We start from the raw sequence: 21,636 nt of genomic DNA on the forward strand, positions 1-21,636 counted from the left end.
TTTGGATCTTAGAAAAGCTTTTGACACTGTTGCGCATGGAAGACTACTTGTATTTGTAAAATTATAAGAGGAGTTTACCTCAATATAGTACGTAGAACACTTCCGTATGATACTCTCCAGAAATTAAAACGAAAAATCGAAAACGTGCATTAGAGTAAAAAATAAATAATTAGAAACCAATTGAACACAATTTAACACACTTAAAACTCAAATTAACGCAATTAAAAAGAATCTAATTAAAATATTCAAAATGATATACCTTCCTGAAGCTGACAACACTTTTCGACCGTATGTCGTGATCACTGGAACGAAAATTACCGAATAGGTTTGAACTTGAAACTTAAATATGATTATTTGTTTTCGCACATGTGCGTGAAGATCCACGCATCGGAGATCAAATATGGCTGCTGAACATTAACAGAATTCTTGTGTAATTTAATTTCTAGATTTCTGCAATTAATAGTTGCGTATAATTCTGTTGAACATTAAGTATTTTGGCCTCGTTAAATAAAAAAGTATGCTTTTTATTAATGGCATGAAAAGCTAATTCTGACGCTGCTGAATGAGAAGCACGAACTGAGGCTTCATGTTGATTTACACGAATATTCAGAGAAAATCGCGTCGAACCCTGTTAATACGAGTCAATTGCTGCAAGAAATGTTAATACCAGATCATTAATTTGTGTTGCGAATGCAGAAAGAAATGAGCAGTGGTTCAGTACAGTGTGTAAGTTCCGTATTGGCCTGGCCACAATTTTAAATTCGGTATCTCTAAAGAATCTATTAAGCTGTTTATGTCACTGTTCAACATATGGGACAGAAATAAAGTAGTTTATTTTATTATTATTGTTGGTTGGTGTAGTATTTTGTATCCTATCCTTAGCCTTTACCCTAATTCAGTTTATTGCGGCTAGGGGATAACCCGTTTAAGAACCTGCTAGTTAATATTTGTATTTCTGAGCCCAAAGCAGATTCCGTCGTTGAATATTTATAGGCATTTAGAAATTGATTAAATATAATCGATCTTTTGTAGGTGAACGGGTGATAGCTATTATAATGTAGAAGCATACCGGTGTTTGTAGGTTTTCGATAGATGCTAAATTAGAGAAGTCTGGGTACGAGGTTATCCTGTGCGGACGAAGCTCCTTGAAGCTCTTGGAACAGAGAAGTTTTTCCTGATTTATTTTCTGATTTATTAGCTTAAATTGTCATATTAACTTATTTTCTAGAGTAGCTTTATATTCCTAGTTACGATACTTAGTTTAAAGTTTAACTTAGACAGAGATTTTTTAGGTATTACTTAGTATCGGTAAGGGTATCAAATCCACGTGTTATAAATTGAACGAGAAGTCTTTTTTTTAACCAAATTTAGTCGATTTATTAACCAATTGTTATATCAAATTATCTTCTATAAGTAGATTATAGACCTAGCGAGGATCCTTAGTTTATTCTTAATTGAGATAGCGAGATTTGGAAGCTAATCAATACTTACGAGTCCGTAGAAGTACCGTTCGAGAATTCCCGCCATTTTTACACGATAGCATAAGCTTAGTGTAGTATAGTGCCAATATAATACAATTAAATTGACAATATAATATAATATTGGCAATTAATCAGTAAATCTATTAAACTTAATAAACTTTATTGTCAATTAAATTGTATTTTTAACTCTATATATTTATAACGACTTAATCGTAACAAATAATTAATACATAACTATAGTGGTACACGTGATACGGAAGTTGTATAAAGGGAACTCCTAGAAAACACTAGATACCGAAAAAAAATAAATAAATAAAAAATAACATAACTGTTTTTGGATATAACTTAAGGATTTAATTTTTGTTTTGAAATTTTATTGAATTAAATCGGAATCATGACTCTGACCAGAGCAGCAAAGCAAAAGGCTCAAGCTAATGGGAGTGCTGTGGTTCAGGGGAGAACTGAGGGGGGCAGTTGCCCTCTGAATCACAGTCTTTTAAAATGCACTGTTTGCTTGATGTTTGCGGAGCAGTCGGGTACGGGACATGATGCTGCCAAGGGGGATGTCTTTGTGTGTGCACGATGTAAGGAGTGCAAGGAAATCAGGCGACAACTCAGCGTTGTTATGGGCCTTTATGAGAGCTTGAAGGACAGGGTGGATGCCCTCGAAGGAAATAAATTGAGGGGCCCATCAAGCTCTCAGCTGCCCACATCAACGCCAGAGCTTGCACTTGGTCATCAGGCAACACAGAGGCAGCCCCCCTAGGCAGAATGCGCTGGTCCCACAGGAACTAGTAGTTGTTGGTGACTCTATTGTCAGGGAAACGGGGAACATGCTTTGTAAAAAGGATAGGTGGAATAGGACCAGGGTATGTCTGCCAGGGGCAAAGGTTGATGACGTTGTAGAGCGGATATCATCTTTTAAGGGCACAAAAGGTGATATAGTTGTACATGTTGGCACTAATGACATTAAGAGTAGGAGACCGGCGGAATTACTTAGCAAGTACAGGTCACTGTTGAAAAAAAGTCGTGAATTAGGGTTGAATTTGAAAGTGTCTGCAATTCTGCCCAGACACGATAGGAGGGAGTATATGATGAGAGCCTTGTCGATCAATTCGGCCCTGGAGGGATTGTGCAAGGCTCAAGGGGTAGAATTTTTTTCAGCCTGGACTGTACTTGTTAACAGGAGAGATTGCTTCTACAGGGATGGGATACACTTAAATAGAAAGGGTGCAAGAATTTTTGCTGATGCTGTCGAGGCAGTGTTAGGTGGGTCGGAAAACTGCTAGTTGGGGGGGATACAAGGACTAATAGATTAACAGTAGCCACTGGCAGAGGTGGAAGTGATTCTTGCACTGCTTCTATTGAAATGAGTAGAAGCCTGAAAAACAAGATTCAGGATATTTCAGAGACTGCTGAGAGGCATTGCGGTACAAGTAAACACATGGGTTGTGTTAGGGTAGCTAAGAATAGAAACAGGTGCATGTATACCTGCGTGTACACCAATGCTAGGAGTTTGGTAAATAAATTTGATGAATTTGAGGTATTGCTCAAAACATCAAAGGAGATATTGTCGGGATATCAGAGACGTGGTGTCACACAGATATAAGTAATGCGGAACTGGAATTTGGGGAATACAATGTGTATAGAAAGGATAGACAGGACAGGAGGGGAATAGGGGTTATGCTATTAGTTAAGAAACACATAAAGTCCAAGGAAGTGAAGCCAGTCGACATCGATGGACAGGGCAGTGTCGAGTCAGTTTGGTGTGACATAAGCATAGGGGAATCAAAATTGCGAGTAGGAGTGTGCTATAGGCCTAATGACTCTGATGAGTATAATAAGATATTGTACAGGGAAATAGAGTTGGCCAGTAAATCAGAGAGTCTTATAATGGGAGATTTTAATTTTCCAGATATTGACTGGAATTTGTGGGTTGGTCACTCGCACACTAGCAAGGCTTTTGTGGATTTATTGGATGATTGCTTTCTACATCAGCATGTTTGTGAGGCAACAAGAGGGAGCAATACTCTTGATCTGATTATCAGTAGTGATTCTTCATGCATTAAGAATCTGCAGATAAATGAACCACTAGGTGGCAGTGATCACAGTGTGTTGAAGTGGGATTTACTCAAGGAGGTAACTACCATCAGAGGTAAAGGGAAGGGTTTTTGTTTTCGTAAAGGCGACTATGATGGTCTGAGACAGTATCTAAATTCTATACAGTGGGACCAACTGATGATGTTACCAACAGCAAACTCAAAATGGGAAGCATTCAAGGAGCTAATCTTGGAGGCTACCAGGCATTACATATTGTTCAAGGTTTAGGCCTAAATGGTGGTCAGATGAACTAATGAGACAGGTGGCAGAGAAGAAAAATGCATGGGATACATACAAATTAATGGGTGACATGGAAGCCTATGATAGATATAAGTTGGTCTGTAACCAAGTCACAAAGGAGATTAGGCAGGCAAAGGCAGGCTACGAAAAATCCTTGGCAAAGGATGCAAAGAAAAACAGAAAAGAGTTCTTTACATATTTAAACTCAAGAAGGAAAGGGATGAATCAGATTGGTCCACTGGATATTGATGGTTCAACAGTTGAGGATCCTGCTCAGGTGGCTAACAATCTAAACGAGTATTTTGCATCTACATTCACGCATGAGGAGTTATTCAGGAAGGAGAATGATGTAGGTAAAGTAAACATTGGCAGTGAGCTGGATGATTTTGTAATAACTGAGAGGAAAGTGGAGGAGAGATTGTTGAGGATAAACATAAAAAAGGCACCTGGGGTGGATGGGATCTATCCAGTTATATTAAAGGAGGCAGCAAAGGAAGTAAGCAAACCCCTAGCCATAATTATGAGAGCTTCTGTGGACTCAGGGGAGGTACCCATAGACTGGAGATGTGCAAATGTAACCCCAATTCACAAAGGAGGATCAAAGGCTGACACAAGTAATTATAGACCTGTTAGTTTAACTTCTGTTCCAGGTAAATTAATGGAGGCACTGGTTAAAGAAGCACTGCAGGATCATCTAGACAAGAATTCAGTTATAGCTCAGACGCAGCATGGTTTTGTTAAGGGCAGGTCTTGCCTGACCAATTTGATTGGATACTATGATGTAGTCACAAAAGAACTGGATGCAGGGAATAACTTTGATATTATATATTTGGATCTTAGAAAGGCTTTTGATACTGTTGCACATGGAAGACTGCTGCACAAATTGGAGCAGTGTGGCATTGGAGGCAAATTGCTGCTATGGATAAGGGGATGGTTGAGTGGCAGAAGACAGAGAGTGGTAATCAATGGACACTGCTCAACGTGGACTAATGTTATTAGTGGAGTTCCTCAGGGTTCAGTGTTGGGTCCGTTGTTGTTTTCGGTGTTTATGAATGATATTGATGATGGGATATCAAGTTTAATGTCCAAGTTTGCAGATGATACAAAGGTTGACAGGGTTGTTAAGGACACTACTGATGCTATGCTGCTGCAACAGGATCTGGAAAGGTTGAACAGATGGGCTGAGAGGTGGCAAATGAAGTTTAACATTGACAAATGTAAAGTACTACATATGGGAAACAGTAACCCCAGAGCAACGTATCAACTCTGCGGTACTACACTGACAGTGGTGGAGAATGAAAAGGACCTGGGGGTAATTGTGCAGGCAGATATGAAGTTCTCTGAGCAGTGCAGACGAGCTGCAAGAGTAGCTCATGGTGTCTTGTCAATGATATACAGGAATTTTTCTAGCATGGATAAGGAGGTGATTATTCCCTTGTATAAGGCAATGGTTAGGCCACATCTTGAGTACTGTATACAGGTCTGGAGGCCTCATTTCAAGAAGGATGTAGAGCTGCTGGAACGGGTACAGAGAAGGGCAACAAGATTAGTGAATGGAACAAAGGGGTGCTCTTACGAAGAAAGGCTTAAGTTTTGCAAATTAGAGAGTCTGGAGACTAGGCACCGGCGAGGTGATCTGATAGAGGTGTATAAGGCTTTGAATGGTTTGAGCATGCTCAATGCCAATGGGATTCTTCATCTTGCTCAGAATAATCACCTCAGAGGGCATAAATTCAAATTGAGGAAGGACGGATGTCGGATAGATGTGCGGAAATTTGCCTTTGGCCAGCGGGTGGTTGGTTTGTGGAATAGACTTCCATCACGTGTTGTTGAAGTTGATAGCCTAAACAAATTTAAAGCTCAACTGGACAGGTATTTCGAACGAACGGAGGGGTGAAATGGGAGTGGTGTGTTTTTTTTTTTTTTTTTTTTTTGGGTGATGCTGAATAAGCTTGCTTTCTTGCATCATATGCCTCTACTAATGCTAATGCTAAATTGGATTTTATTCGAGTCCCGATTAAGCGTGAAATTTAGAAAGTTTAATGACTTTGTATCCATATCCTCCCTTTCCAATGTAAATTTGAATCTAGAATGAAAATTATTAAACAAATGTAAAATGTCTTGGATAGTACTACTATCAGTAATAACTAGAACATCATCTAAATACCTCCCATAGTATATGATACGGGGTCAAAAAGGTGTCAAATGTATGTGGTCAATCGTTGAGAGATAGATCTCTGACGTTAAGCCACTTAGGCTCAAACCCATTGGTAATCCAAAAATTTGTTTGTACACCTTGCCTCCAAAGGTGATATAGTTGGCCTCATCTAAGAGTTTAATTAAGTGAAAAATTTCCTTAATAGGTAGCTTCGTATAATTAATCGATATCGAGTTTTTATTTAACATATCCCAAATAATATCTAATGTGTATTCAACGTTTACATTTGTATATAATGAGGTAACATCTAGTGAAAATAAATCGTCATTGTCGCCAAGTCTACTGTCTTTAAGATTATTAAATAATGTATCGTAGTTCTTAATCCCAAATTGTATTACTTGTCTAAAGGGTTTTATAATGCTATATACATGTGTGGTTAAAGATGAAAATGCCGAGTTCCTGTAGGAAACAATAGGTCGAATAGGAAATCCAGTCTTGTGTAATTTTACCTGACCGAAAAGTGCAGTAATATTGTATGTTCTGGCCTTCAATTCCTTTAACTGAGTCATTGTAATGTAGTCGTTTTTTCGATACATGGTTAACGTTTTATTGTATCGATTGAACAAATTGGTAAACAGTGTCGGGTCTACTTCAAGATAAGTGGAGGTATCTGAAACAACTGAATCTAACTTATTAATATAGTCAGGTTTATCTAGTATTACCACTCTATCTCCTTTATCTGCCCTCTTGATAATAATGTCCTTATTTCCCCGAAGTTCTCGTAAAGCTGAACTGTCATGTGTATTCAATTTAGGAAGTCGCGTTTCTTTTATGTTATTCACTACTTGGTTAACTTGTTGAATAAGTAAATCTTTTTGTGGAACATTACGAAGTCCAAATTCAATTGTTTTTTAGGTAGTTTTCGAGGTGGTAAATTATAATTTAGATAATTTAGTCCTTTGGATAAAATCTGAAATCTGGTCCTGCGATAGCGTACACAAGGAAAGATTTGTAACCTGTTGATATGTCGGTCACGAGGAAAGATTTGTAACCTGTTGATATGTCGGTTCATTAAATACTGGGTGAGGAGGTGTTCGTGACCTAGCTGACGTATTCTTTGGTAGTACGTTGTGTGTCTGTGGGGGGGGTTGTCACCCAACTCATATGTACTTGGTCGCAAGCCCGCGACAATGTGTTAGAATTCGCATGAACGTGTCTTGACCTATCCGATGATGTTCACAATTTATTAACGTGTCTGTTTTTTTTTATTTCTGATGCCTATGCTTCTCATCGCAAATCTATGGAGGTCTTTAATACAGACCAATCGTTCGGATGTAGATAATTTTTTAATTTATCGCGAAGCTTCCTAACCTGGGAAAGGTATTTTTATTTATTCGAATATCGAGATTTTAAGGCAAGCTTAATAATATCGTGCGATGTGGCCAGTGTTAGTTTTTTTATGCCTGCAATTTTTTGATTTAAATTAACCCTGGCAAACTTCGGAACGATGTTGTTTTAAAGGCAATATTTTAGAAAAGAAATATCGTAACTTTGGGCCGAGTATCTTAGTGCTTAATGTTGATTTAATGTAATTTTGGCACCAAGCCATTCAAAAAATTCCCCATAATTGTGTGTATCGATAGGTTACACCTGGAGAGACAGGAAGTGAATGAAATAGTCAATAAGAGTTTAAAAAATGAATAAGATAGTGTGAATCAGAGAATTAAGCAGTAATACACAATGCTGCGTAAAAGTCCACGCATCGGAGATCAATGTTCAGCGGCCATATTTGATCTCCGATGCGTGGACCTTTACGCGCATGTGTGAAAACAAATAATCACTATTTAAGTTTCAGGTTCGACCCTATTCAGTAATTTTCATTCCTGTGATCACGACATATGGTCGAAAAGCATTGTCAGCTTCAGGAAGGAAAATCGTTTTGAATATTTTAGTTAGATTCTTTTTAATTATGTTAAATTGATTTGAATTGTGTTAAATTGGTTTTTAATTATTTATTTTTTACTCTAATGTAAGTTTTTGATTTTTTCGTTTTAATTTCTGGAGAGTATCATACGGAAGTGTTCTACGTACTAAATTGAGGTAAAGTCCTCTTATTATTTTACAAATATTAATATCAACATAGAACGTATTGAGTATTACAGCTCTGATTCACACTATCTTATGGAACACTACTGTACAAATTGGAGCAGAATGGTATTAAGGGTAAGTTGCTACAATGGATAAAAGGATGGTTGAGTGGGAGAAGACAGAGGGTGGTAATCAATGGGTGCTGCTCTTCGTGGAGTAATGTTATTAGTGGAGTCCCACAGGGTTCGGTGTTGGGTCCACTGTTGTTTTGTTTATTTATCAATGATATCGATGAAGGTATATCGGGCTTAGTGTTGAAGTTTGCAGATGATACAAAGGTTGGCAGGGTTGTTAATGAGAATAATGGCAGTGTGCTACTGCAACAGGATCTAGAAAATTTGGGCAGATGGGCTGAGAAGTGGCAACTGAAGTTAACCTTGACAAATGCAAAGTACTGCATATGGGTAGAAGTAACCCCACAGGAATGTACCAACTGTGTGTTACTACACTTAATGTGGTAGAAAAAGACCTGGGAGTAATTGTGCAGTCAGATATGAAGTTTTTTGAGCAATGCAGACAGGTTGCCAAGGCAGGTCATGGGATTTTGTCAATGATATGTAGGAATTTTGCTAGCAGGGAAAAGGAGGTGATTGTCTCTCTCTGTATAGCGCATTATAGCCTAAGTTGCTGATGCGCCAATAAAAATCAAGTCTCTCTGTATAAGACAATGGTCAGGCCATGCCTCTAGTACTGCGTACTGGTCTGGAGGCCTCATTTTAGGAAGGATGTAGATTTGCTTGAACGTGTACAGAGAAGGGCAACAAGATTGGTGAGGGGAATGAAGGGATCCTCTTACCGAGAGAGGCTTAAGTTCTGCGTATTGCAGTGGCTGGAGACTAGGCACCTGCGAGATGATCTGATTGAGGTGTATAAGGCCATGAATGAGTTGAGCATGCTGAATTCTAAGAAGACACAGAAATTATGAAAGATACTGCAATGCTATTTCTACCTTGGTCGTTCTTTTCAAAAAATCTGCTATTTCTACCTTGGTCGTTCTTTTCAAAATTTACATTTTTTCAAAATTCGATTTTGTTTATAACGTTACATTTTTCTTTTCCGTTCTTCCCCCTTTAATCAACATATATCGCTCCCAGGGTACACGGTATTTTCATTATTAGCATTAGTTATATTATAGATTTATACCTACTACATTCTACACATAACTTTAAAAATAATTTTATATATACATTATGGTTGTAGGGTACCTTTGCTCTTGCAGTGTCCCTGATCCATAATTCATATTATCGATAATTCATTTTATCGCTATTCAAATTCAAATCCATTTTCTCTACTTAATTTTAATTTTATTATTCATAATTATTATTATTTATATATATATACACACACACACACCAAGTTCTAACCCCAGAGTAGTATTGTCTGTGGTGAGGCCTTGAAAAACAAAGATAAAACTAATGGACATAAAGGTGAAACTAAAGTTTTAACTTTGTTTTCATCTTCATTTCCTCCCCCCCCCATCCTGTAATTTTTACTGTTTTACCTCTGAATACTTGGAGATTGTATATATTAAAGAATACTAATGAAATATATATATTTTAATTTAAGGTTTTTAAAAAATCAAATATGAATATTATTTTACTAATTATTTTTCAGGTGGCTGAGATTACATTCAACTTTTGGTATAGAATGTCTGAAGTTTTATATAAGAATAACTGTGATATCCTGAATGAAATTTTTCAGCCATATGTTCAAAGACTTGTCATTGCATTATGTCGACACTGCCAAATGGAACCAGATCACGTTAGTATTAAATGAATTTTATTTATAGGATAATAATTTAAAACTAATGAAGGTTGCTAATTTTTAATTGAATTGATTTAAATTAGCTTGATTTGAATTAGATTAATTTTTAAAATTGTTTGCTAGTTTTTACGAGGGTAGTTAAATAACGAATCGCCCTGACCTAGCTGCAGAGGTGCTAGCCTGTTGATTCTTGGCACAGGTTTTAGTCCTTCTCTACATAGCCACTATGCAGATTTACACATTTTTCCCATCGATGGATGCGGCTACGGATACCATTTTTTGTAGAAGTGGCGAGATTGGTCTTTGAACCATAACTCTATTGCAGAAATAGTGTCTCATCATCAGGGAAGTGGGTCCTTGAAGAAATGATTTGAGGGAAGGAAACAAGAATGTTTCCTTCCCTCAAATATTTCTGATGGTGTAAGATCAGGTGAGTAGTCTGGATGGGGCAGTGTTTCATATCCACAAGTGGCCGCTGTGTTGTTGCAATTTCAGAAATGTGAACTGGGGCAATGTCTTGAAGCAATCTCACACCTTTGTAAAGCATGCCACGCCTACATGTTTTGATTTTCTCCTGTAATTTTGTGAGTAAGTTGGCATAATAGGCACCTGTAATTGTTCTACCTTTCGGCAGGTAATCAGTCAGTATTATGCCTTTCTCACCCTAAAACGCTGTCAGCAAGACCTTTCCTGCTGACGCTTGGACCCTTGCCTTCTTAGGGGGGGGGACCATGATGTCGCATTCCATGGACTGCTTTTTACTTAGCCCCGAGTACCAAGCGAGTGATCAAAGCGCCTTCTCTAGAATTAGCTGTTTTTCAGAGAATTTTCAAGCTTTTGTTTACTAAGTTATTTCTTTTCTGCTCTTCTCAATAAAGAAGTAAGCTTTTCAAAAGAAAGGAAAGGTACCTTTCTTCTTCCTGTATATAGAACTAACCTACATAACACACTAACTACTAATTTCTTCTCGCTTGGTCACTGGTGGCACCGCTACTGCCTCCATGTGGCGGGGCCAGTAACCTGGGGGAACAGTTATCCTCCGGGGCAAAAAGGAGCAACCATGGATTGCGACAACTACCCAGCACCTGAGCCCAGATGATCACTTCATGACATTAATGAAACCGAACATGATGCATCCCAATCTAAGAGACTACACAAAAATGAGAATGAACAGGAATATTAATAAACATTAACATTCAATAAACAAAATACAATCATGGGCATCTCATAATGGCTATCGCCTCTGCAACAAAAACAACTGCTATCCACTTTTGCAAAAAGCTTTAGCTGCATCCAGATCCTGAACTAAGGTTAGGAATCCAACAAATACCACTTAGCAACAATATCCGGTTCTTGGGACTAATCATCATCATCAGCCATTTTCAATCCACTGCAGGATGAAGGCCTCTCCAGCAACTTTCCAGTTCCTTCTGTTTTGAGCACTGGCCATCCATTTACTACTCAAAAACTCATGAATTTCATCTATCCATCTCCGCCTTTGTCTTCCAGGTTTTCTTCTAGCTCCTCTTGGGTACCATTCTGTTATTTTCTTAGTCCATCTGTCATCATGTCTTCTAGCTATGTGTCCTGCCCAAGACCATTTTATTTTTGATAAGAATGTCCTTTACTTGAGTTTGCTGCCTAATCCATGTGTTTCTCTTCTTATCTAACAGTCTGATTCCCAATATAATTCGTTCCATTCTTCGCTGTGTAGTTCTTAGCTTCTCTTCCATTCTTTTGGTGAGTGCCCAAGTTTCACTTCCATAAGTCATGGTGGGGAGTATACATTGATTCATTATTTTACGTTTCAGACAAACTGGGATATTGCTCTTCAGTATGTGACTATATTTCCTGAATGCTATCCATCCAAAATTTATTCTTCTCTTGACTTCCAGCCATTTATCATTATTACAGCTAATAACTTGTCCCAGATAAGTATATGACTCCACCTTTTCAATTACTGCTCCTTCAATCATTATTTCCCTTTCCGTGGCATACTTGTTCATCATTACTTTTGTTTTAGCCATATTCATCTTTAGTCCAAAATCCTTACTAACTGTGCATAACTGATTAAGATTTTCCTCTAATTCTTTGGGATCATGGCTTATGACCACAATGTCGTCTGCAAATCGTAAATGGTTTAGGTACTCTCCGTTCACATTGACTCCTTTCTGCGACCAGTCTAATCTTCTGAAAGCTTCCTCAAGGGCAGCAGTAAACAGCTTCGGAGATATTGTGTCTCCTTGTCGAACTCCTTTCTCGATTTTAAATTTCCTACTGTCTTTGTCTAGTCTAATAAAGGATGTAGCACTCTCATATATTTTCTTCAAAATCATAATATATGGAGTATCTATGCCTTGTCTTTCCAGTGCCTCAAACATTGCCTTATGCTGTATGGAGTCAAATGCCTTTTCATAATCCACAAATGCCAGGCATAATGGTGTTTTATATTCATTTGCTTTCTCCATTAGCTGTGATATTACGTGAAGGTGATCCATAGTTGAGAATCCTGTCCTAAAGCCAGCTTGCTCTTTCGGTTGATTCTCATCAAGTATTCTTTCTAATCTGTTAGTAATGACCCTTGTGAACAACTTGTAGATATGGGATAACAAGCTAATTGGTCTATAATTTCCAATTTCTGATTTATCTCCTTTCTTATGCAGCAAAACTATGATTGCATTATTCCACTGCTTAGGCATCACACCTTTTCTAATGCACTTTGTGAAGAGCCTTGCCAGTTTTTGTGTTATGTCTCTTCCTCCCAATTTTAGCAACTCTACAGTAACTTCAACTTCCCCCGGGGCTTTCCGATTCTTCATTTTCTTCAATGCATGTTCTACCTCATCAGGAAGAATATCGGGTATGTCGTATGTGTTGCTACTTTGCAATCCATCTTCCCCACTGCTGGTATCATTCCCTCGCTCCTTGTATAATTCTCTATAGTAGGCTTCTGCTATTTGAATTATGCCTTCTCTGCTGTTTATAAGTACACCATCGCTATTCTTCAGTTTCAGTATCATTTGTCTTTCTGTATTACTGCTCATGGCTGCTGATTTCAATCCTTTGTTTTCCCTTAATGCTTGTTCTACTTTTCTTGTGTTAAATCTTCTTATGTCCTCTCTGAGTCTCTTTCTAATGGCTTTGCATAACTCAGTATACTCAATTTTCTCCCTGTCAGTGTTTTTCTTGTCGTCTTTGGTTCATCATGACAAGTGTTTCTTGACTAATTTTTTCTTCTTTGGATTTCTGTTTCCCTATAGGTTTCTTGGGCTTTATCACTTTCAGAAAGTTGTAATATTCCTCATCGATATCTTGGTCCTGAGCAGTCTGCAGAAGCTCAAACTTGTTCTTAAGTTCCAGTACATACTGCTTTTTCTCCTCCTCTGTTATCTCAAAGACCTTTGTATTATTTACTCGAGTCAGTTTTTTCCTTTCCTTTCCTACATCTATATCAAGTGTACATCTTACCATTCTGTGATCACATCCAACATTTACCTTATTCAGGACGGTAACATCATTCACAATATATCTTCTGTTAGTGAGGATGAAGTCGATTTCATTAGTTGTTAATCCATTTGGACTCTTCCATGTCCACTTTCTGTTCACCCTTTTCTTGAAAAAAGTGTTCATTACTGACATTCCTTGAGATTCTGCAAATTCCACAAGTCTTTCACCTCTTTTATTTCTTTCACCAATTCCAAAATTTCCTATAGTTCCTCTTTCTGCGCTGTTTTGCCTTTTTCCAACCTTAGCATTGAAGTCCCCCATAATAATAGTGTAGTGGGTTTTCTGCTCATCTAGAAGACTCAATTTCAGTGTACATTTCTTCAACCTCTTCATCATCATGGCTCGATGTTGGTGCATAAATCATTATAATCTTTAGCTTGTACCTCTTAGAAATCTTGAGTATTAGTCTTGACACCCTTGGTGATGTACTTTTGAATTCCAAAATGTTGTTTTTAAAATCTTTATGGACCAGAAACCCAACTCCACCTTCACTCCTTTCACTGTTTCCATTGGTGTACAGCAGATTTCCACTTGATAAACTTATAAGTGATTCATTTCTTCTTCTTGTTTCAGCCAAACCGATGATATTCCAATTCACATTTTCTAATTCCTTTTCCAGCTCTAATATCCTGTCTTCACCGATGAGTGATCGTACGTTATAACAGGCCAAGTTCAATTTCCGTGCATGGCAGCCTGGTCGTACCCAGAGATTCTTAGCACCCTCTGCTTCCACTCTGATCCTCTCGCTGCTGTAAGAGGGAGAGTGAAAGCTGCTGGGGACTGAGGGCCATTTGTATTTGCTCTCATTGCTGGAGGGTTTGGTCTTTTCCTCTTCACGCTGACCAGGCGTCTTGAAGAGAACCACTCTACACGTTCGTTGCCACCTAAGTGACGTAACAGGGCTTACCTTCGAGAAGGTGTGCATGAGTGGATTTTAGGAAGGCAGGCCAACCGGACTTCTCCTAAATCTTCTGTAATAGAGAGATATTGGATCCATCAGTGTTTTAGGCTGAGTGTCTGATAACACACAGGATACCTGTTCCCCTCTAAGCCCCCTTGGGACTAGTACTTGACACTAAACTTACTTTTCAGGCGCATATAAGGCAATTACGGACACAGTGCATGAAACAGATGAATATCCTCCAAGTTATCTCTTCCATGGCATGGGGAGCTGATCGCTTCACACTTCTTCATCTATATCGAACCTTAATAAGATCTCGTCTGGACTATGGAGCTCCAGTTTATGATTCTGCACGTAAGACAGCGTTGACTTGGCCGAATCCAGTCCAACATAGTGCTCTGAGGATTGCCTCCTGAGCTTTTAAGACGTCCCCAGTACAAAGTTTGTATATAGATGCCAGTGAGCCTCCACTAAATCTCAGGAGAAAAGTATTGCTTCGTAGCTATGCAGCCAAATTACGTAGCCTCCCTTCTCACCCCATCTGGACATATCTCTTTGAACCTCAGTGGGTAAATTTATACAGAAACAAACCCAATGAAAATAAACCTGCAAGTATCCGGCTACAAGAGTTAACAGAAGACTGGGGCATCTATCTTGGAAATATATCGCAAGCTGCAGATGCAGTACAAGCACCATGGGCAATGTATACACCTCTTTGTGATAACTATTTTCTTCAGTGGGGAAAACACTCCCTATTGAACAACAATATTAGACAGTTACATGCGGCTCATGCATTGGCCAATGCTCGCAGTCTCCAAATATATACAGATGGCTCCAAAACTGATATATCCGTAGGAGCTGGAGTAATCAGTCCTACAACCACTGTTTCTGTCCTGTTACCACTTGAATGCAGTGTTTTTACTGAACTGTATGCAATCAAAATGGCTTTATATGTCCTTAACGATCATCGAAACACCCAGATCATAATATACAATGACTCTTTAAGAGCTGTCAATGCTCTCCGGAATAAATCACAAAATTTCCATCAATTTACCCCACAAATTAGATCTCAGTTAAATCACATCAGCATGAATTGTTGAGGAGGCTTCCATCCTGCAGTGGGTTGATAATGGCTGCACTTTACTTTCTTTCTTTTTTTTTTTTTTTTTTTTTTTTTTAATGTCACCTCAGTGAAAATAAGCAAACCGTCACGTTTTGCTGGATACCCAGCCATGTTGGTATTCGAGGAAACGAGTGTGCAGATGAAGCAGCAAAACACCCTACTTGTTTCAATTACATTCCAGTTCCATATTCTGACTACAAACCAATCATATGGCAAATATGCACTGAGATATGGTCTGAAATGTGGCATCACCAAACAGATAACAAGCTCCTTCAAATAAAACAGAATCCACAGTTTTGGAGATCCAGTTCCCGATTAAACAGCCAAGAAGAGGTTGTGCTTGCTAGAACACGAATTGGCCATACACATCTAACACACTTATTTTTACTGCTAGGTGAAGATCCTCCACTTTGCTCGCTTTGTAGTACCACACTTACCGGGGAGCATATTATCATTCAGTGTCCACGTTACCATTCAGCTAGAATTGCATGTTTCAGATCTCTACTGAATTCACAAAAACCATTGCAACTAAAACATATACTAGGAGATGATGCCAATTTATCAGAGTTGTTTATTTATCTGAAAATGATCAATGTATACAACCACTTCTAGACCCATCTATAATGTATTGATGAATTTTCGAAAGTAACAGGCACAATTTGGCCATAGTAGCCGTTGCGCCAATAAATCCCACAACAACAACAACAGCTTTTTACTTACAGGGTCGAAATGGTGTATCCAACTTTCATTCTGAGTGATTAGATGAGAGAAAAAGTCTTCCTAATTTTTTTGGCACAGGTCTTACAACTCCTGTGATTTCTGTTGTCCATCAGCCTTCTGGAAACCAGTCAAAAATCGGGGAATCCATCTTGCACTCAATTTCCATAAATGGAGTTGGTCATGAAGGACTGTTTCAACAGAGCGCACACTAATCTTCACTTCCTGGGACAATTCACACACAGATATCCGGCAATCTTCCATGATTAACAGCTCCATTTTTGTGATCTTGCTGTCATCAGTGGCTGAATGGGGATGACCTGGAATGGGCTCAGATTCTACTGATGTCCGACCATACCTAAACTGTCTATGCCAGTGCTTCACAATGCTATAGGATGAAGCTTCAACCTTATATACAGCAGTCATCTCCTTGTTGATTTCTTTAGGAGATTTCCCCTTCAAGAACAGATACCGGATCACTGCTCTGGCTTCAACTTTGTCCATGATGCTACTTCGTCACATGTTCAGCTCTGTAAGAGAAAAAACAAATTAAGACACGGCTGAAATTTTGCAGCTTTAGTACAGAGATATTGTATGACGCTACACACAAAATATCATGACTCTGTGATATGTGGAAGTAGGTGAGGGCGATTCTTTATTCAAAAGCTCTCTTATTTCTCTTTTGTCATTTGTTGAATTGACACATCGTTTACTTAACAATAATCATCTTAGATCTGTAAAACGATTGCCATAATTCAAAAAAAGAAAAAAATCCAAAAAACCAGTTTATCTTTAGCTTATTTAGAATACAGATTCTGTGTATACTCTAGTAAAATGCATTCTCTATTCAAGGTGGGATCAGACAGTTCTATGTGAAAATTTTTTGCATAAACAAATGTAATAATTGCAGTGGCATTTCTTTTGTTTTATAATTGTGAAAAAAAGCTTCTTCGAATTTTTTGTATTGTTAAAAGATCTGTATGTGTATTGTTATAAAAGATCTGTAATTGCATTTGTCATAGCTGCTGTAATTTCTCTTTCGTCATTATAGCCAAAAGGAATTCTAGATCTGCTCTACACCCTTTATCATCTGGTTGACCAATACTAAAGCAGTCTGATAAAAAAATTGGAAAATACATACCACATTCTTCATCATTGTGGAATATTACAGGTGCTCTATTGTAGATACAATTTTAGTAGCCAATCCTCTTGTGGAGACTTTTTCTAATATCTCTGCAACATCATCTTACACTCCCAGAGTTTCTGGCCCTGAAAAAGAAAAACAAGAAATAGTTCCTTGATTTCATATTAAAGGATTTTTACCATGCAAGAGTTAAAAAGACTGCTAACCCTTACTAAGCCAAGTGCTGTCAGACAAGATGATGGTCATTATGAAATTACTAGAATACCTACCTTTTGATATTTCACCAAAAATGTTTCGGTGAAGATGTAAAGATTAATATCGAAGTAGTTACAAAATTTTCCTTGGCTCCCATTGCTGCTAATTAAGGGTCAGTGGCACAGATTCAGGTAAAAAATGCAATTTGATAATTTTTTACATGTATGACTATATCAACCTTTAAAAAAATTACATTTATTGCACAAAATTTATCTGGACTTGGAAATGCTGTGTGATGTTGTCCTTGAGCAAAAACTGTAAGTTTGTTGAAAGCCTGACCCTTAGAAAATCCTGAGATTTGTTCACTGTGATGACAAAAGCTAAAAAATTGTCTTTTCTTCAAAATAAATAGGAAGTTGGTGTCACTGGAAGCCAAAATATTATTCAGAATTTTAATTTCATTCCAAATATTTTTTGGATTCCCCCTTCAATATTACTGAGGGGAGAAACCTATTGCAAAAAGAGTCAGATGAAAAGCTTGTTTAGTCTTTGAGTTATTCAAGTTCAAAGAGTGTTCCAGATGGAGAGACATAAGAAAATTACTATACAGATTCCTGTATAATACCTTCCACCAAAATCTGTGGAAGGTATTATATAGGAACTTGAAACTGTTCCTTCCAAAATCTGTGGAGGAAACAGTTTCAAGGACAATTGCAAGGCAATCATTCTAGCTTTCACTAAGCCAGTAAACGATCCCAAAATTCCAACTATTTTCTTGTTGCTCTAAGTAATTGTTTGTGAAGCAAGGTCATTTTTCATTTTATATGGTATGACGAAGCAAATGACCTCATCTCCATTTTGTAGTGTGGCTTCTTCCCAAGATGCTTTCCTCAGACAAGAACACCTTCTATCCTTCTTCATTGTCATGTAAAAAAAAAACATATGACACAACTTAGTATTTGGTATTGTAAAAGATCTTTATACCCTTGATCTTAAAAGGTCACCTCTCTGTTTTGATTAAAACAATTTTTTACCCTGTCAATATTTTGCAAAACAGGGAGTGCCATGAGGATCAGTTTTAAGTGTTAAACCTTTTGCCATTAAAGTGAATTCCATTACTTAAAAACAATGTTTTTCAATTAAATGGTTGTCTATGTTAACAGCTTTAGCATATTTTCAAGTTATACAAGCCATCGATACCACATGGAGGGACATAAGAAAATTATTTCTTATGTCCCTCCATGTGGTATTGCATCAACTCTTGGGCAGTGGCTAATGGCTTCAGGTTCTTGGCACAGAAGACCATTTGCATGCTTTTTTTCATGAGCATGACTTCATTGAGAATCAGAATTGGGGCTTGGACAAAGTAATATGTGAGATGAAATTCTTGGGACTAATATGTGAGATGAAATTCTTGGGACTAATATTTAATAAACAGCTGACCTTTTTTCCAACACATTTGCCAGCTGTGCACGAGAGGATTAAAAATCCCCTCCCCTTGTGCTCTCTATGTTATGTTTCTGGGAATGCAGATCAGTGCACTTTACTCCATCTGTACTGTACAGTGCAATGTGCTGTTAATTAGCCTGCCTCCTAAATATATGTTTATGTAAAAAAAAAGTGTGTACTTGTGTATGTGTAAGCATGACAGGTGTGCAGTTAGGTTGAGTTCATGTAGAGTGTGTCGTTCTGGCAGTCCCCCCCCCCCAATAAGACGGCAGTAGGTGCAACCTATCAATCTAGTGCAAGTTAGTGCATAATCTAAATTGTGCACGTTAGATTATGGTTCCCATATATGTATCTGCCAGAAACAGCATCCTTTAAGGGTTAGATCCATACACCATCAAGCTCTTCATATTGCTCCTGGAGCATTTAGAACATTTCCAATCATCTGTATGTTTAAGCAAAAACTATACTTATTGTTTTGACGAAATCAGTTGTCTCTCAATCATAGCAGCTCTAATTATTCTAGCAGACCATCCCTGCTAGGCCATCCAACATAGATATCCATTTTTGAACCACGATGGAAATGCTTGTATAATACCCATCAGACTACCAATCATCCTTTTTGGTATTCATATCAGAGTTATGCCAAGATTTACATATTGCGGTAGACAGGGTTGCTTTACACCAAGGCAACATATTCTACCCTGACCTGTTGGTGTTCTAGCATGCAACTTCTTCCTTAAGAACTTGGTGAAGTGTAATACCTCATTCACCACAATGGTTGAACACTGATTTCTTGCCAGTTTACACAAATGGCTAGTCAGAATTATCTGTTGGATCTTTCCAGTAATAACAATATCCAAGCAGATTTCCCAAGTGTAGCATACACAGAAAGTGCTGGTTACACTGGTCGTTAGAATCAGCTGTTTTATAAAATCAAATTTCAAAGAACCGATTCAAATCAATAAAATGCACTACACTCTCATCATTTATTAGAATCACATCTTTGGTTATAAGAATCAATTTTGAATGCCTCTGTGATATTTTTCTAAAGCACATTTCTGGAGGTCACATTTCTAGAGGTCACAACGATAAAACAATAAAAAAAATTCCAGTTTTCACTTTATTAGGGGTTTTTGTTCATATAATCTGTTATAATCAGGTAGTAAACTTGATATTATTACGTTATTATGGTGAAATGTGTTTCCCCTTCACTGAAATCCTCAATCATATAAAAAAAACACAAATTTTCAGAATCTGCTTTTCATTCCTATATAAACTTTTTATTCCGTGTCTCACTTGCGTCATGTTAGTTCCAATTTGTGCATGCCATGTGCTTTGTTATTGATTGACACTTATCTTTTTTACTGCATTTTAAATTTTACTACCCAAAAAAATGGCAGTGAACAGAAAGAATGAATTTACGAGTGTAAAAGATAAGTTATGAATTATAGAAACATACAATAAATTAAACCTAAGCAATATGTCTCAAAGGGAAGCAGCAGTAAAATTAGGAGTGCCTGTCATCTTTATCAAAATTATTAAAATCATGTCACACATTAAACACTAATGTGATTAATGAAACCAGAAAAGGAAGTGTGAAGGGAAATGCCACACAGTAGATGAAGCTCTATTTGTTTCATTCAAACAGGCCAGCTCATTTAATACACCAATCATTTATAGCATTCTTCTTCGAAAGGCTAATGATTTTGCTGAAAAACCACACAAAGAGTTTAAGGTGACAGATGGATGGCTGACAAGATGGAAGGAGAGGCATGTATTGTTTACAAAAGACTTCATGGAGAAAAATAGAATTGCGATGGTTCTGCAGCTGACAACTGGTTGGAAACCTCTTGGCAAACTGTGTTAAGCACTTATAATCCTGAAGATGTTTTTAATATAGATGAAACAGGGTTGTTCTACAGCAGCGTTTCCCAAACTGGGGTCCATAGAACTGTTCGGGAGTCTGAAAAACGTTCAGAAAGTATCAAATAATTGTGTTTATTTTCTTAAAAAATATACTGATAGAATCACAACAAATTTCGTTATAGAATACTACGTATTTTCGACACGATTAGTATATATAATTTTATATATATTTCTAATTATTCGTTCTGTATATAGCAAATTTATGATAAATAAAGTTAATTATTATATATCTGTATAAAAATAAGAATAAAGTTGAATTGTTTCACACAACTTTGAATTTTCTTTTCAGAAAACCCAGTGTTTATATGTATACACACACAAACATATTCATATATATATATATATATATATAAAGATTGAAATCAGAATGAATTAATAGAAAAATACACAAAGATCGAGCAGTATAGAACACAAGGTGCCAAGTCTAATAGAAGAAGAAAAGTAAGAAAAAGAAACGAATGAAATGCAAAAAGGAAAAGAATTTTAAGAACCTCAAAAAATTATAAAATTATCTGAAATTAAAGGCTGAATCAAAGAGCCAATTAAAAGTAGAGAAGCTGAAAGGGAAAGTAAAATATATGATTAATAAGTAAAGAAAAATAGTGAGCATCAAATTGAGGGTGGGAAGATAATAAAATAACTAAGAGAAAGAAAACATTTGATGCACACCAAGGAAAGCTTTTCTTTTTATATATTTTCTTTATATTCCCTTTTATTCATTCTATATAAGTTTTAGCTATCTGCTGCCTTGCGCATTGCTATTCTTAAATCTGCTACCACCTA

The 21,636-nt window shown here is 37.3% G+C and overlaps 1 protein-coding gene across 2 annotated transcripts in view; it reads left to right on the top strand.

Moving 5' to 3' along the window:
- LOC150074954 (transportin-3-like) overlaps positions 1-21,636 on the top strand; it is a 742,971-nt gene that overhangs the window by 348,987 nt on the left and 372,348 nt on the right. For both annotated transcript variants that reach the window (XM_090388987.1, XM_090388988.1), the window contains one exon: positions 9,742-9,888. In XM_090388987.1, coding sequence (XP_090245113.1) covers positions 9,742-9,888 — 147 coding nt within the window. The remainder of the gene's footprint in view (positions 1-9,741; positions 9,889-21,636) is intronic.

The sequence above is a fragment of the Mastigoproctus giganteus genome, chromosome 14 (assembly GCF_048544385.1).
Source record: "Mastigoproctus giganteus isolate SK-2022 chromosome 14, ASM4854438v1, whole genome shotgun sequence".
Classification (NCBI taxonomy): Eukaryota; Metazoa; Arthropoda; class Arachnida; order Uropygi; family Thelyphonidae; genus Mastigoproctus; species Mastigoproctus giganteus.